The 18,526-nt window shown below is 39.8% G+C and overlaps 1 protein-coding gene across 1 annotated transcript in view; it reads left to right on the top strand.

The window, feature by feature from the left end:
• MIPEP (mitochondrial intermediate peptidase) overlaps positions 1-18,526 on the top strand; it is a 151,785-nt gene that overhangs the window by 25,734 nt on the left and 107,525 nt on the right. The window contains exons 8-10 of the mRNA XM_011958800.1: positions 889-937; positions 3,021-3,081; positions 6,451-6,503. Of these exons, the coding sequence (XP_011814190.1) occupies positions 889-937; positions 3,021-3,081; positions 6,451-6,503 (163 nt within the window). The remainder of the gene's footprint in view (positions 1-888; positions 938-3,020; positions 3,082-6,450; positions 6,504-18,526) is intronic.

The following is an 18,526-nucleotide window of genomic DNA, read 5'->3' on the forward strand; positions in this document are numbered from 1 at the left end:
GAAGTATTTTAATAAAAGTGCTTAAAAAATTCTATCGGAAGTTAAAATTTATTTTTCTTATTTTGCTATTTTTTTCATATTTATCCTGAATAGATTATTCTACAGTTGTATATAAAAATAAAATTGTTATCAAGAAAAACATTGATTTTGAGAAATTTATTTCAGTGAATCATACTTCTACACTGCACCTATTTTTAATGAACAAAGCAGAGTCTAGATATCTCTTTAAAACTCTGAAAACATCAGACATGTCTAAGAACATTTTTTCTTACACATAGGAATGGATAGAAACACCTTGAAATTTTGGACTTTTTTCTTTAGCTTCCAATTATCTCGTTTTTTTTGAGGTGGAGTCTCATTCTCTTGCCCAGGCTGGAGTACAGTGGCACAATCTGGGCTCACTACAATCTCTACCTCCTGGGTTCAAGCTCTTCTGCCTTAGCCTCCCACGTAGCTGGGACTACAGGCGTGCACCACCACGCCTGGCTCATTTTTGTATTTTTGGTAGAGACGGGGTGTTACCATGTTGGCCACGCTGGTCTTGAACTCCTGACCTCAGGTGATCCACCCCCCCTCAGCCTCCCAAAGTACTGGGATTACAGGCGTGAGCTACTGCGCCTGTCCCATTAACTCTTTTAATTTTGGGATATAATCTGAGGCTGTGGATTATTAGTATGCCAATTTAATTTTTTTCTGATTAAAAGATCATCATCACCTAGAAGTATTTACTGTATGTTTGGTATATGTTAGTAGCTCTACTTCCCTTTGAAAATCATCACTTTAAGGGAATTGTGGTATATAGATTATGATCATCACATAATAATTTTAACAGATATGTTCATTTTATTTCACATAATTGAAGATATTTTCTTTTGGATTTCATTTTAGAGACTGTCATGCAGTTCCTTGAGAAACTATCTGACAAACTTTCTGAAAGGTTAGTTTTTATTCTACTATTTAGTTTTTTGGTTAAGGTTATTTAGTCCTTTTAAAGAAGACTTGATTTATAAAAAATTAGGAAGTGACCTAGAATATAAGTTTTGGCATATAGGACCAGACCTGTCTCACTATGAGACATGCTTTGAAAGGCCATAGTTGTCTTCCTTAACGTGCCATTCTTGAAAACATAGACTGTCCCCTTTCATTAAACAATTGTTTTTAGAAATTCATCTTTCATTTGCACTTTAAAAATCTTTACCAAAATGTTTTTGAAACTATTTATTTTAACTTGTGCCATGAATTTTATGACAAGTTCATAAAGTCATATTTCTCTTCTTTTGGCCTAAATACAGGAGGCTCGTGGATGTGGTGTCTTTTTGATTTTGTGTAGTATTTTAAGAATGTTCTGTCTCAACATTTGTAATTTCAGGCTGAAGTGTTTTACTGCCTTTGGTGTGTCCGTTTGTTATATACAAGTTGAGTGTCCCTTATCTGAGATGCTTGGGACTACACATGTTTTGGACTTCATTTTTGGGGGGAAATTTGGAATATTTGCATACACGTAATGAAATATCTTGGGGATGGGACCCAAGTCTGAACACGAAATTCATTTATGTCTCATATACACCTTATACACATAGCCCGAAGGTAATTTTATACAGTGTTTTTAATAATTTTGTGCCTGAAACAAAGTTTTGGCTGCAACCCGTCATGCGACATCACATGTGGAATTTTCCACTTGTACCATCATGTCAGTGCTGAGAAAGTTTCAGATCGTCAGATTAGGGAGGCTCAACCTGTATTCCTGCCTCCCCTGCCCCTCCCCTGCTCAGTGCCTTCAATCATGCACTTGCCCTTCACTGGCCCTCTTCCAGGACTTAGTTGAGAGGCAGCACACCTTTAGGTGGTAAGGATTCTAGGAAGAAGCAGTCACGGTTTGTAAAAAAAGGATGATATTTCCTCTTTCTCTTTTGTGATGCTGTCTAAAATTGTGTTTGCCTTTTTTGGCTACACCAATACATTGGATCTTGGCTCACATTTCTGTTTTGGACTATAAACTCATGCCTCAGAACTCATTCCTCTCTAGTTTGGATTATGTTTATAAATTCTAAAATTTTCTTTTAATAATCCTGGTGAACCACTGTGTCTTTGATACAATGAAGAGGGTTAATTATGCACTTATTGAGGATTTATCCTACTTTACTCAGTTAAGTGTTAGTAGTCTTTCTCTATATAGCTATAGATTTTTTGAGCAAGCATAGCTTCATAATTCTACAGGTATTTATAGGAGTTAAGAGTTAATTCCAATATACATGTCATATTGTACAAATATTAAATACTTATTTAATTATTGACCAGCTAGAGGTTTTCTATAGGGGAAAAATGACTAGAAATCTTAAATGTAGCCAATGATAAAATTCCTTTCTAGAAGTTAATTTGTTTAGTCTCTTCAAAAAGGTATAGCAAAAAGTAGTGATTTAAAGTTTGCTGGTTAATACTTTGCATATTTGTAATGACATTGCTAGTTTTTCCAAGACTCTTGAGGCATATATCCACCATGCTGCTTTTTTTTTTTTTTTTTTGAGACGGACTCTCGCTCTGTCGCCCAGGCTGGAGTGCAGTGGCCGGATCTCAGCTCACTGCAAGCTCCACCTCCCGGGTTTACGCCATTCTCCTGCCTCAGCCTCCCGAGTAGCTGGGACTACAGGTGCCTGCCACCTCGCCTGGCTAGTTTTTTTGTATTTTTTAGTAGAGACGGGGTTTCACCGTGTTAGCCAGGATGGTCTCGATCCCCTGACCTCGTGATCCGCCCGTCTCGGCCTCCCAAAGTGCTGGGATTACAGGCTTGAGCCATCGCGCCCGGCCCATGCTGCTTTTTAAGGTAGAAATTGAATATGCTGCTTTATATATTGTTATTTCTCATGACACTTAGGTAAAATTTGGATTAATAATGATTTACATGTTCACTACTAATTATATCTAATCTTCTTATGAATATTGGAATGTAACATAAGCTAGTCCTTTTGTAATGTAATTATCAAAACTTTGGCCTAACAAGTAATGATAAACCTGTTTCGTAGAACTCGAAAAGATTTTGCGATGATACGAGAGATGAAAATGAAACTGAATCCTCCAAATTCTGTAAGTATGTTGGATTATTTTTATTGTAGACAGTCTATCAACTGAAATCAATGTCTTGTGGTTCAGGAACTTTCTTGTGATGGGCTAGAGGTCCATTTAGTCTTGTTTCTGATCCTCAGTTTTGGTGAATAAAGATGTTGAAATGTTTGATTCTTATGTCCCAAACTGATGGTGCCTGTACATACAGCATTTTTGTTGAGGAGTTGACATATTTTATGTAAATACACTAACACCATGTGTATATATTCATGCAAAGACTGCTTTCATTCTGTGGAATGTTGGCTTCTCAGTTTGAAGCAGACTTTAAGGAGACTCAGTGGAGGCTTGATCTGGCAGGTGGCCATTTTAACCATCAGTGTTAACATTGCAGTTCATTTGCTTATTTGTTTGCTAATTTATGATGTCCAGTTGAGTAGGTCAGTATTTGACTAACAAAGTATACCACATTCTAAAAACATGTAAGTGTTGTTTTCAATCATATGACTGTATGATCTTCCTTATGTGGTCCAACAGTATAGACAAGTGTTATTATGGCCAGAATGCTGCCCAGGTGATTGGGGGAGTGCCCTCAAAAGTGTCAAGATTCCAGATATTAGGACTCATTCCCATTTGGTTCTAGGGCACTACAGGATTGCCGGGGTTGTCTATGCCATTCTTTTCCAAATGCTGTTGTTAATTCTTGACTTAGTTGCTGCTGCCAGAGCCATAGTCATAAGGAAGATTTAGGGAAATGGGCCTTGCAGATTTACAAACTGTTTACTGGCTTCCCAGATACAGCCACTAGGAAACAGATTAATCCCATTAAACTCAGTGATGTGTAGAGTAGCATGTCAGTCTGTTAATTTATGGAGGGAGCTGTGTCTAGCAAAGTAACTAGTGTTGGTCATCTGCACACCTTGGCCTGGTAGGTAGTCTCATTTGGGAGACTAAATAATAGGTAAGAATTTAGTTTGGTGACTATAGAAACAGAAAAATAAAAAATAAAATGTGTTGCCAAAAGCTAATTCAGTAAAAGTGAATATGACTTTAAACTGTTATCTGTAGACACTTGTATATAGCTTATGGATACGATTATTCTGCAGATACTTGTGAAATGCCCAGTCTCCTCATGAAGTCCCTGTTTTGGTGAATGGTGCCACCATTCACCCTGCTGTTCTAATCAGGGCCTGTACTTAATCCAGACCAGTGGTTCTCAAAGTGTGGTTCCTGGACCGGAAGGAGTAGCATCACATGGAAACTTGTTAGAAATGCAAATTCTTGAGCCCCACTTCAGACCCACTGAATCAAAAACTGGGGCGAGCTCCACAATCTGTGTTTCAACAAGCATCTGCAGGCACGGCACACTGCCGTCCCCCATCATCATTTGTTAGTTCCTGCAGATTCTCCCGTCCTGTGAACTCTTGTGTCTTCTCCTGTACCCATTGCCATAGCCTGGGTTGGGATCATGATTCTCACCCCGATGGTCACTGGGAATGCCAAACTGGTTTCTAGCCTTTTGTTCTTGCTCTACTCAAAGCCGTCTTGGATTCAGACAGTTTAACCATGGTTGTAGCCCAGTGTTAGGCATAGAATTGGTTGTCAGCACTTATTTGAACCATGAATGAATAGTAAATGAATGAATTGCCACCAGAGAGATTTGTCTAAAAAGCAGATCTGATCTTCTCACTCTGTTGTTTAAAATTCTTCAGTAGCTCCCGGTTATTCTCTGATTTCCCTTCCTACTGCCCTGCTGCTCCCGCCAAGCCCTCATGATTTGGCCCTTGCCTGCTTCTCTAGCTTCATCTTCTGCTGCCCCAAGCTGAGGCTGTGTTCTTTGCTCTCTCCTAATAACTGTGCAATGCTCATGTGATCTCTATTCACTTCGTTTTGCTTTCTTTCCTTGCTTTGCTTTCTTTGATTCTTTAATTTGAATTAGTATTTACGTACTGGCCACATGAATATGGCATGGTGGGCAGCTTCCAGTCATTTACAAACACCACCTACAGGAATGCCTTTCCCCCTTTCTCATCTGGATTGACTGCTCCTATCATAAAACTCAATTCAGGCCTTGCCTTCTCGAGAACATTTCCTAACCTTTCGCTGTGATTTAAATACCCTTCTCGTGGACTGTGTTTTACATGGCACAATGTAGACATGACATACTGTCCTCTGATTGTTGAGTCACTTGCCTTTCTGCTGCCTAAGCTATCATCCTCTTGCTTTTGTCTCATTACAACCTGCAGTCTGTCTGCATCTAGCAGATAGTAAATAATCATCTGTTAGAGAAAATGTGTGCCAAGACCTGAACACTGTGGGGCCAGGATTCCATGGACACAGTCCCTACCCTTCAGGCACTCATGGGGAGAAAGAAAATAAGCCTACAAGTATCTTAGGTTGTCATACATCCCTTGATATAAGTATTACCGTGGAATATGGGAAATAACACCTTGTTATTGGAGGAGATTATGCCTAAACTGAAATGTTAAAGGATAATGGTACTGAGGAGAGCAGCTAACATGTGTTGAGCCCTTATTCAATGCCAGATATTCTGCTTCATAGTTTAAGTACATTCAGCAATCTTATTTGGGAGGTACTGTTGATTCTTTCAACATGTATTTACTGAGTGATTACCCTGTGCCAGGCACTGTTCAGGGTACAGGAATGTAATAGGGAAGGATGCAAACAAAGTCCCTGTCATCATGCAGTTTATAGTCTGGTATGGATTGGAAACTTGAGCCCAGGCAGTCTGTCTTCACAGCCTGGTCTCTTAACCACTCTTTTGTCCACCTGGACACCTAGAAGGAGGACAGTTCATTCAAATATTCAAGCTTTCCCTTCTTTCAGTATTATATACCAGTCATCAAAAGCAACTAGTCCTGTAGTACTTCCTTATGACATATTTTCTTTGCCAAGATTAGAGTTAATTCTGCCTTGGTTACATTTTAAATTGTTGCTTTCATTTTTGATATCTACCCAAAGCTTCTTGCTTAGATTTAGAAAGAACCTTAATCTTACCTTTAGTACACTCATCTTACCTGCAGTATGTTTTATGGATTAATACATGGGTTACATTTTGGGAAAAATTTCGTTATGGCTGATATAATTCATTAATGTTTACTTTTGTTAGATTCCACTTTAGAATGACATTTGTTTGCCTTTTCCCCAAATTCTGTAGGTCTTATTTATACCTTGCTATCCTTTGATTACAGGGAAGTCAAAATAAGGAGCCAGGTATTTTCTGCCAAGCTCTCAATTTTTTAAGGGATTCTATAAAATTGTTCTGATTTACATGAACAGTAGCTGGTTTACATTCTATAAGCTGGCCACGTTGCTGATAAAAACTGAGAAAGAGTCAGTAGCTTTCCTTAACAGTGAATTATTCCATTGTAGGAAGTAATGCCTTGGGATCCCCCCTACTACAGTGGTGTGATTCGTGCAGAAAGGTAAGTGTTTCAAGAAATACCCATAGAGGAAAAGGAAAAAGGAAACTGATGTTTATTTGGCAGCTACTGTCATCCACTGAGTCACCCACAGTACAAATCCTTCCCCTGACACCATCCTTTCTGCTGGCGTGGTCTGCATCACTCACGTATTCTTCAGCTGCTTGTGTCACTTCCTTGTTTAAAACTCTAGAATCTGGCCCCTCTCCAGTCCCGCCCTTGCGTAGCTTTCTGGTTCTCTTCCTAGGCTGTGAGCATTGCTGGAGTCCTTGTTGTGTCCCGTTGCTGGCCCAGAGTGGGGCTCAGCATGTGTTTACTGAACCAGTAAAGGAATAAAACGCCTCATGGCACGGCGCTACGTTATTTCCTTATGTTTTCTCATTTTTATTTGGACACAAATATTGGCAACACATTATTGGTCCATCTGGAAGGATTTAAATGAAATAAAGATTTAAGGAACTTAAGCTGACAGAAGTACTCCTCTGGCTTCTGTATCCTCCTGTGTTTATTATATTGGAGAAAAGTAGGTATGTCCTTCTGTCCCTACATACACACTATTTCTGTAATTTTTATATTTATTTATAAACCCAAGAAATAGAGCTGTTTTCACAGTGAACACATTTTAAAATGTTTATAGCTCAAGCAACTTTATATGCCCAATAGGAATTTTAAAGAAAAAGTTCAGAATCTTACCCTTTAATAACTTGTTAACATTTTTCTCTTGTAATTAATTTTTGAGATACACTGTTTAAGTAGCAGAGTTAAGATTGATTTAGGTAATAGAAGAAAATGTAAGTTTTTTGGTTTTTTCTTCATTAAAGCATACCAGCATGCACTGTGATAATGTGTTTATTTCTTTGGTATTAAGCTTTAAAACATTTTTATGACTATGCATTATTGAAGCATCAAGTAAAGCATAGTAGGTACTTCTCCAAAATAAGAAGTAATTGCTTAATTATTTATTTTGGCGTTTGTCATAAAAATAGAAAACAATAACTTTCTATGTTCTTTTCTATACCAGCAGGATGAGGTAGCCTAAGATCAATGAGTGTATTGAAGCACTTACTTGCTTAATTTTCATTTATTTTCCTCTCTTTGGGCTGCATCCATCACCGTTGCCAAAACCATTTTTACTTACAAGACATAATTGTCTCCTAACCTTTAGTTAAGAATATTTGGTCAGATACTATTTTTTATTTTTATTTTTCATTAAACAACTCTTTTTAGAGACAGGGTCTCGCTTTGTCGCCCAGGCCAAAGTATAGTGGCACAATCGTGGCTCACTGTAGCCTCAACCTCCTAAGTTCCGGCAGCCCTCCTGCCTCATCCTCTCAAGTAGCTGGCACTACCAGTGCATACCACCGTACCCAGCCGATTTTTAAATTTTTTTGCAGAGATACAGATTCTTGCTGTGTTGCCCAGGTTAGTTAGCTACCATTTTTAAAAAATGTATCTCAAATTCAGCATCAGTCTTCTTTTTAGTGAAAACAGATAAACTGTTATTCAAAATCTATAATAATTTGTTTATGGTAAACAACAAGGGTTTAGAATATATTATAGTTTAATGTAAGATATTGTTTCACAAAATTGTTTTCTGGTTGCAGAACTTGAAACCCTGCTCCTTGTAGTTGCATTAAAAAATAAAATTTCTCTTTTAAAATTCTGTCAAAGATTTGGCTTGGCTGTTTCACGTGTTAACAATGTAGCATAGATCAGTAGTAAAATTTATTTGTACTTTCCATGTTTCTGTAAAGCATTTGATTTTTGACATTGGACAGTAATGTAAATTAAATATATTTAATATTTAATATTCTAATTTTTAGAATTCTAATTTTAATTCTAAATATTTAAAATATTGAATATTCTAATTTAATGTTAAATATTCTACTTTTTGCTACTCTCATTTTTATCTGGTATTCCTTTCATCTGTCCCCCATACCTGATTATTTTCAGTAATGCCTTAGCCTTAAATGTGATAGTTTTTTCATTTAACTATACTCTGTAAATATAGCATGCCCAAATGGTGGTTCCAAGGTAGGAGATCAGCAGGACTTGTTTTCTGGTCACAACCTCCTGACCAACAGAATCTGGTGCAGACAGGATGAAGTAAAGAAATCAGCCCAGACCAGCAGATGGCAAGGAAAGGGATTTCTGGCTGCCCTCACTGCTTATTAGCATAAGACACACCCACCAGCGCCATGACAGTTTACAAGTGCCATGGCCAATGACCCAGAAGTTAGCACCCCCTTCCTAGAAAGTTCTGAATAATCTTCTCCCAGTTTGCATTAACCCACCCCTTAATTTGCATCTAAATAACAGTGGGTGTAAATACAGCTGCCTACAGCCCACAAGGCTGGCTCTGGGTGCACTGTAGGATCTGATCACAACCTACTTTTGTTTTACAGAGAGAAACATCTCTACTCACATTTATTTCTTCTGATTTTTCTTCCACCCCTGCTCTTCCTCCACAGTTTATCCCAGGCAAACCCCTTTCTGTCTCAGAGGCAGAACCTCTGTTGGGGGAGCAGTGGGTTCCCATTGCCTCCCTGGTTTGTCTTACACACCTGTGACATCCTGCCAGGGGTCCATGAAGCCGCAGAGTCTGCACTAGCCTTGTGTAGCTCCTGGCTCCGCTGTGCTAACAGCCTGTGTGCTGCAAAGTTGACCTGCTAATATGTTCTTCTGGACGTTAAATGTGTCTTGTCAACCATATTTAAAGCTCTGCAAGAACAAACACTCTGGGCCTTCAGTAAATACATATTAATTCATAGCTCCTAATCAAGCTTGTATCTCGACCAGTAACCATGAAAAGCTGTCCAGTGATGAGTTTTTTTGGAGGGAGAATGCCATGTTTTTGCATGACATGTTTGCAGTGCTCACTGGTTGATGGAGTCTTCCACCTGCTTGCTAAGTCCATGAAATCACCAGCTATGCTGGGAACACAGTGTAGTCTGCCAGATATCCATGTGGGGCTTCCGCTTATCTTAAAGTTTTAATACTAATTTATTTATTTGGCTATTAACTCAGTAAAAGAACCAGGAAAAGGCATGCAGAAATGCATCAGAAGAGGTTATAAGAATCAGGTTTTACAAATCTATTTTAAGTAGCTTAACTGGCAAATGATAGAGTTTTGGTTTGAGGCTTCAGTAATCTTGATTGACAAGAGGAGGCTGCCGCACAGGTAATGGATGAGAAAAGAAAGGAAAAATATCATAGGTTGAGTTTGAGTTAGAAGAGTGGAACGAAGTGAAGATTTCTAAATCCTTGTTAAATTCATCACCTTTCAAGTAAAGACTTAAATGTGTGGCTTGACACAGAATGAAAAATAGAAGGGGCTTTCCTTGATTTGAGCTTTTTTTCAAGTTAACCTCAGGGAGTCTTCTGCTTTTATGTTAAATACTCCAGATTTATTTCAAGTTTTTAATGTTTGTCTAAAGAAAAGTAAGAACCTGTTTAGAAGTAGGAGGAGAAATTAACATGTTTTAAAAATGCCAAAGGTTGATCCTGGAAAATACTGTCGTGGTATACAGGACTGTCAGCAAGTCTTAAAGAGCAGCTCATTTTTCCTTTTTAAAGCTTTAGTGTAAGATTCTTCATGGAAGAGTAACATTATTTCTTTCAAATACGAAAAGTGTGTATTAAATTATTTTATTTGAAATTAAATTTTATTTTTGATTAGGCAATACATTCCCATGGCTCATAAAATCATCAATGTTAAGAAGTATTAATTGAGAATACTCATCTCTGCCTCTGCCCCAGAAGTCATCACTTTTCAGTTGTTTAATGTATCCTTCCAGGGTTTGGATTTTGTTTTTGATGCTTTGGAGACACTATTTCTTTTATGTAACAAATGAGTTTCAGTATTTCATTTATTTTGGTGCTATTTTTGTTTGTTTATTGTTTTTTGTTTTTGAGACAGAATCTTCCTCCGTTGCTCAGGCTGGAGTGCAGTGACGTGATCTCGACTCACTGAAACCTCTGCCTCCTGTGTTCAAGTGATTCTCCTGACTCAGCCTCCCAAGTAGCTGGGATTACAGGCATGCACCACCACACCCAGCTAATTTTTGTATTTTTAGTAGAGACAGGGATTCACCATTTTGACGAAGCTGATCTCAAACTCCTAGCCTCAAGTGATCCACCTGCCTCAGCCTCCCAAAGTGCTGGGGTTACAGGCATGAGCCACCACACCCTGTCAATTTTTGTGCTATTTTTAAATTAAGATATCGTTGGGAAAGGGAATTCAGTATTGTCTATTCCTTGCTAAGATATATTCTTAAAATCTCAAGAGCATTCATATAATGAAATAGGGATGTTTTGTGTTTTAAACTATTCAGAAAATGGGCTCTCACAGAAGGACTTTGTTTTGGATGTGAGAGATCGTGGGCTTTGTTAGTACAGGATTAGTGATCTTGGTGGTTTTAAAAAATTAATCTTTATTATGAAAACTTTCAAAATAAACAGAAATAGGAAATGGATGGCTCAATCAAAAGAAAAAAAGGACAAAGAAAAAATAGTTTAAGAAAAAAATGAATAAAAAAACAGAAGTAGAGCAATATAAGTAACCTCTGTATATTCATCTCACAGATTCCACAATTACTCAGATTTTTCTATGTTTGCTTCATTTGTCTCTTTTAAATTTTCTTTTCTTTCTTTGCTCTTCTTTTCCTTCTTCCCTCTCGGCTTTCCTTCCTTTCTCTTTTCTCATTACTAACGTACAGTCATGTGTCACTTAATGACAGAGATACATTCTGAGAAATGCATCGTGGGCCAGGCACAGTGGCTCACGCCTGTAATCCCAGCAACTGTGAGAGGCTGAGGCGGGTGGATCATGAGGTCAGGAGTTCAAGACCAGCCTGGCCAACATAGTGAAACCCTGTCTCTACTAAAAATACAACAACAACAAAAGTTAGCCAGGCTTAGCGGCACGTGCCTGTAGTCCCAGCTACTCAGGAGGCTGAGGCAGGAGAATTGCTTGAACCCGGGAGGTGGAGGTTGCAGTAAGCCGAGATCATGGCACTGCACTCCAACTTGAGGAACAGAGTGAGACTTTGTCTTGAAAAAAAAAAAAAAAGCATCGTCCGGCAGTTTTGTCATTGTATGATCTTGGAGTGTACTTACACAAACCTAAGGGTATAGCCTACTACACACACGCCTGTGCTGTCTGGTATAGCCTGTCACTCCTAGGCTACAAACCTGCACAGAATGTTACCATACTGAATACTGTAGGCAGCTGCAACACAATGATGAGTATATATGCATCTAAACATGGAAAAGGTATAGTGAAAATAGGTATACAAGATAAAAAGTGGTACACCTGTATAGGGCTCTTACCACAAATGGAGCTTGCAGGACTGGAAGTTGCTCTGGATGAGTCTGTGAGTCAGTGGTGGGTGAATGTGAAGGCCTGGGACATTACTGTACACCATTATTGACTTTATAGTCGCTGTACACTTAGGCTACACTAACTTTATAGAAAGATACGGTTCTTCCTTCAATAACACATTAACTTTTGCTTCCTGTAACCTTTTTTACCTTATAAACTTTTTAGTTTTTAAAACCTTTTTGATACTTTGTAATAATATTTAGCTTGAAACACAAGCTATAGCTGAACAATATTTTCTCTTTTTTTATCCTTATTCTATAAACTTTTTTCTATTAAAAATTTTTTTTGTACTTTTAAAACTTTTTTGTTATAAACCAAGACACAAACACACACATTAGCGAAGGTTTACACAGGGTCAGGATTGTCAGCATCACTGTCTTCCATCTCCACATCTTGTCCTCCCAGAAGGTCTACAGGGGAAATAACAGGCATGGAGCTGCTGTCCCCTGTGATAACAGTGCCTTCTTCTGGAATCCCTCCTGAAGGACCTGCCTGAGGCTGTTTCACAGTTAACTTTTTTTTTTTTTTTTTAATAAGTAGGAGTACGCCAAAATGATGATAGAGAAAGTATAGTATATAGTAAATACATGAATCAGTAATGCAGTCATTTATGAAGTATTGCGTACTGCACCTCGTTATATGTGTTAGGCTTTTGTATGACTGGCAGCACAGTCGTTTTGTTTACACCAGCATCACCACAAATGTGTGAGTAATGCCTTGTACTCTAACATTATGATAGCTACAATGTTACCAGGCGATAGAAACTCTTCAGCTCCATTATCATCGCAGTGGACCACCCACTGTAGCATCTATGGTTCATTGTTGACAGAAGTGTTGTTACCTGGCTTAGGACTACTTTAAAGGAAATCCTAGCCCTCATGTCATCTCAGTCTTACACACTTATTAAGTACTTCTGAAAAACATAAACATCTTCTTACATAACTCCTGTATCATTATTACCTAATAAAAATTTAGTAGCAATTTGTTGGCATCATTTAATATCTAGTCTCTATTCGTATTTCCTTGGTAGTATCAAATCAGCTTTTTTCCCAGTGAGTTTGTTAGAATTAGGACTCAAACAAAGCCTCCGCATTCTCTTGGCTTTTCTGTCTCCTGTCTCTTACCTTAGAGCAGTTCCCCATGCCTCCTGCTCTTCTCACTCTCTTTTCTGTCATGTGATCAGCAGCAGTTATTGAAGAGACCAGGCCATTTTTCCTACGGAATTTCTAACTTTCTGGACTTGCCTGTTTGCTTCCTTGTGGCATCATTTCGCTAGTTCCTCTCTTGGTATCATTCCTGTAAGCTGGATGTCACATGTAACAACTCACTGTTAAACAATTCCCGTTTTTGGCACGAACTCCCATAGGTGATGGTGTGCACTTTGTGTCACATCACATCAAAAGACATGAAAGAGCTGATCATGGTGACACATGTCCGTAATCCCAGTGACTCGGAGGCTGAGGCGGGAGGATCACTTGAATCCCGGAGTTCAAGGCTGCAGCAAGTTATGATCATGCCACTGTACTCCAGCCTGGGCGACAGAGTGAGACTCCATCTCCTAAAAAAAAAAAAAAGAAAAAAAAAGACATGAAATATCAGTTGTCCACCGAGGGTGATGTGAAGATGGTCCCCTAGGTAGACTGATGCTGACAGGATCTCTGCAGTCTGTGGTGAGGGCTTCCCTCTCGACTAGAAAGGGATCTGTGTGGTGTTCCTGGCAACATGGAAACATCCAGTTTTCCCTCAGTCATTTACCCAGTGGCTTTAACACCCGTTGATAGTCCTCGTCTGAGTCAGTCATTCTTTTTAATTGCCAATTCTCAAAATAAGGATTTATTGTAATAGTTTTCTGAACTAGTGACACATGAGAATTATCTGGCTTTCTCTTTGTAAAGTGTCATTATAAACTAATGGAATTCCATTGATTCAACGTGTTTCAGTCCATTACAGTCATTTGAAGGGATGCCAAATTTGTCATAACTTGGCCAATTGCACCGAAAAGTTAGTCTTTTAGGAGCTTGTTGAGTGAGACTCAAAATACCTGTGTTTATTATTCCCAGTTGAGTTTGAACCATTTGCTGCATCTCTGCAGGACAGAAAAGGGGTGGTGATTTCTCCAGTTCTGAGCCAGGAGCATCTGCAACCTGGGGAGAGGTCTGAGAATAGGATCTGTTGCTGGACTCAGTAATTCAAAGAGGATTGGAAAAACTCCTTAGGCAAAGCAAATGGCTGTCTGGCCACTTTCCTTTCATCATTTTCCACAAGCTCTGGGGGAGAAAATCTCTGTCTGTTTCCCTTTCTGCTGCTGCCATTTGTTCCTTCTCATGAGGTTTTCATTCCTCCCTGTCCCAGGGCTAACCTGGGTCTTCTCTCACGACATTTCCACATCTCCCATTCTGTTCTCTCTAAAGCAAGGTACAGCACGTAGGCGTTGCTTTTGGTTATTCTTTCCTACTGTTCGATTTTAGACATGGCTGTTTGATTTCACATTTTGGTACAGCTTAAGAAGCTGAATGAGAGACTGTTGCAGTCGAGGTCTCCTTGCTGTAGTGAAATTTGGCCCCAGCCTCTATGGTGCGAGTTCTGTCGTCTGCTGGCACATGCGTGTGGTGTGGTGTCATCTTCTCTCCTTAAGTCGGGCCTACTGGTCTACTTTCCTCATCCCCAGGAGGGTGGTGGAGCTGCACTGTCTTTAGCTTTGATCTCTGTTAACCACAGTTTCCAGTGAACTGTGTTGCTGATCTGCACCATTAATGATAATTATTTCCTGGATTAGCAGGAAGTTTGGCTGGAGCAATTTTCTTGCCACTAGCTTCAGAAGTCAAGGTAGAACCAAATTAGCAATGGTGGATTCTTTATAGAACAGGGGGAAAAGTCTTTTCAGTTCTATATAATTACCTGAAGGGCAAACAGGATTCCAGTAGCATTCAGTTCCTTTCCTGCTACCTTCTCTATTTAACCAGATAAAGCAGTGGCTCCCCCTGTGGTTTTCAGGACAGCATTTCAAAATGTCATCCAGCTGTAACATGAAAGTTACACTTTGTCACTCCTGATGTCAAAAACACAGTTTCATTTGCTTTCGATAAAGTTAAACATAGTTTCTCTGGCAGTATTATCACATGCTGTGCTCTTTACAAGTGTGCGTTTTTTCCTTGCCCACACGTGCCCTCTGGCAGGCCATCTTGTCCGTTCTGCCCTCTGTGGGCATGTGCCATTTGGTGGACGTGTTCTCTGCCACATTTGCTCTCACTCCCTGAATAGAGTAAGGTAAGACTGAAGCTGTGTTTACCTGCTGTTTCAACCTGGATTCCCTGACTGTACTTCATTGTGTTTTATATTTTCACTGAGTCTGAGGCCATGGTGTTTGGACATAATATCCAAGTTCTTTCTTTACCTTAATTCCAGGTGCATCAGTGGTTGAAATAGAAGTCTGACTCATAGAGTGTGCTTCATAAATACAGTGATCCATTGATTTTTTTAAAAATTCAATTTGCAGTGATGAATTCTTCAGTTACAAGTCTCTTCTTGACTGATATTTCTGTGCTCATTTCAATCATAATTAGTGTTGGATGAAGGTTAGATGAAAATTTTGATACATTACTAAATTCGAATGTTCTTAATTCAAAAGACCTAATTATATTTCTACCATTGTATCATGTTAATAGTGATATGTTCTGGTTCTTTGCTGAAAATTTGTAAACTCATATGTAACGTATTGTAAACCAGAATAGCAGAGCATTTATTGGACTTCATTCAGTACACGTAGTGGATAGAATAATTGTCTTCCTCTTTCTTTCTTCAGAGGAATCAGAGGGTTGTAGAGATCCCTTACTTCTGGGTCCAGATCCATGGAATTCTTTACAAAAAATGGCCATAAAACTCTTGTAAAACTGTAGAGGAGTCTGAGGTGATGACAGGGATGGCACTGAAGCCAAATCCTCAAAATGCATCTAAGTTCTGTCTCTGCTGGTTGTGGCTCTGCTGTGCTGTGAGGGTCTATGTGCTGCTCGTGGCGCTTTCCGGCTGTCTTGGGTCTCTAGATGAGAGAAGAAAATGTTCCTATGTGTAGCATCTGTGCAGATGAGGAAGCTGTGGATGGAGATGGTGCAATCGGTTGTTCGCAGGCCGGCCTCAGCCTCGGAGTGCTCTGCTGAGGCAGGCGGAACCACATGATGAGCCTGGCGTGGAGGGCCATGCTGGGGCCTGTGACCGCTGAAACGCCCTCTGTGCATGTTCTTTCACTCCGTGTTGAAGATGTGAGCTGAGCGCATAGCAGTCACGGCCTCCTGACTGGCAGGTCGTGGGGCTGCTCCTCGGGGCCCCTCAGATGTGGGTTGGAGCTGCAGAAAACACCCTATAGCTTTTTGAATCTCTTCCACCCTTTCTGGACCTCCCTGCTTCTGGCTCTTCTTCAGGAGAGAAGTAGCTTGCGTTTGGTGAGAGTCACTGAGGGTGTGGAGGGGCATGTAGTCTCACTCTGGATGGCTGAGGCAGCTGAGTGAGGACTAAGGCACTAGTGCTTGCTTGAGCTTGTCTGCCCCATTTGCTTGAATCCCCTTGGGCCTTTGCTACCCTCTTTCTTCCCTCTTGAATGTCCTCCCTGTCTTCCAGGAGCCTCTTCTTTCCGGGTGTGCTCCAGATGCTGCCTCTTCTTTGTAGTTCTCTCTGTTCTTCCCATTCCCAGCTTCTTCCCTCTGCCAGGTGGAAGTGACCACAGCCTTATCTTTGAGCCAATGCCTTGTTTACACTGCTCTTCTGCCGCTGCTCATTTGGATTGGCGGCCGTTATTGTTACAGTGTGTTCATCCTTCCACACTGAGGAGTTGTCATGCAGGCACATGGCAGGTGATTAAGGAGAGTTTACTGCATCTACACAGCTTCTTGACACAGTGTTGCATTTCTTTTTAGAGGTAAGGGCAGCTTTGGGGAATCGAAGGGAACTGGGGTAGGAGTGGAAACCGCTTGTCCCTAGGTTATCCACTACAGGTGCTGAATGAAGTCCGATAAATGCTCTGCTCTTCTGGTTTACGATGTCTCTGTCTAACAGCAATAATAGTGGCTATATTTTACCGTGTGCCTGCTTTTCTCCAGGAACCATACCAGGTTCTGTCTGCATGCATTTCTGTAATTGTTAATGGAGCCTGGAAAGTATTTCCACTTTCCTGGTGAGGAAACGGAGGCTTCAAAATCCTAAGTAACTTGCTCAAAGCATGGAACCAGTGAGAGATAGTATTTTCAAACCAAGGGCTCTTTCTTGTATTCCAGATTGCCTTAGACTGTCATTAAACCTTTTTGAGCCTGAGTTTCCTCAACTAAAACTAACAATAATTCTGGTAATAATTCCTGCCCCACCTGTCTCACGGAATCACGTAAGGAATAAGGAGATTCTTGATTCTTGATATGAAAGTGCTTTGCAACTTGTGAAGCACCAAGACAATAGAAGATAATATTATCTCAAACCACTATAGATCTTGCTTCACCAATTATTCTAACTTTATCATAATCACCATCTCTTCGTTTGTATTAGCTTCAAACCCTTTGCCTGCAGACCTGCTAAGATACCTCTTATCTTACAACACAAATAATTACCCTTCTGTGACTGTTGGAGAGACTGTGGTACTATCTCATTTTTTTCCTGCCAAACTTCCCCCAGTGCTACTCTTTCCTGGATGCCTCCTCTTTCTAATTGCTACAGTCTGGTTTATAGGCCTGTCAGTCTACCCAGCTAGTGTTTCCAAGTTATCAGCCACCTGCCAGTCATGAAATTCAGTAATTTGTTTTACTGCTCAACATCCCTGATGTCTGCAGTTTTCTCTTTTTGGGTTGTTTTTGCTTAGATTTGAGATCCTAATGTCTGCAATTTTTGACTGCACTTACCATGTCCAGTTTCTTAAAATTCTTTCTTCAACACATACCATCAGACTTCCTGTTCTCTCTTTTTTGATCACCATGCTCATTTCTCTTTTAACTTCTCTAAATTGGTCATTCTCAATCTTTGTTCACTGTTAGGCTGACATAGGAGGGAAGGCAGAGATGTAGTATTGTCATTGTGACCAGTGGCTCCTCTCTCTTCTGTCTTACTCTCAAAAGCATTTTGGGAGATGTGTGTAAGAATGAATGATACAATTACTGTGCTTCCTTTAGTACTTGCTTTAACTTGTAACAGATAGTTGTGAAAAACTTCAGTACCTCAGCCTAAACAAAGACGTGCCCTCCTGATGACTTTTTTCAACTTCCATGCTGTTATCATGCAGTTATAAAGGATGGTCTCAGGCCTTCTACTTAGTTGTTGTCGTAGCCTTGGGAAGGTTACTTACTGTCTTGTAAACCTGTTTTCTCCATTGTAACATAGGGGTGACAATATTACCTTAAAGGATCATTTTTTTGCTGTTAAATGAGATACGTATAAAGGGCTTAGTCCACAGTCATAGTGAGCACTCACCAAATGTTAGTTGCCATCATCACCATCACCATCATCATCACTATCATCATCACCATCACCATCATCATCACTATCATCACCATCACCATCATCATCACCATCATCACCATCACCATCACCATCATCATCACTGTCATCATCATCACCACCATCACCATCATCATCACTATCATCACCATCACCATCATCATCACTGTCATCA

This window comes from Colobus angolensis, unplaced genomic scaffold, assembly GCF_000951035.1.
Source record: "Colobus angolensis palliatus isolate OR3802 unplaced genomic scaffold, Cang.pa_1.0 Scaffold113, whole genome shotgun sequence".
Classification (NCBI taxonomy): Eukaryota; Metazoa; Chordata; class Mammalia; order Primates; family Cercopithecidae; genus Colobus; species Colobus angolensis.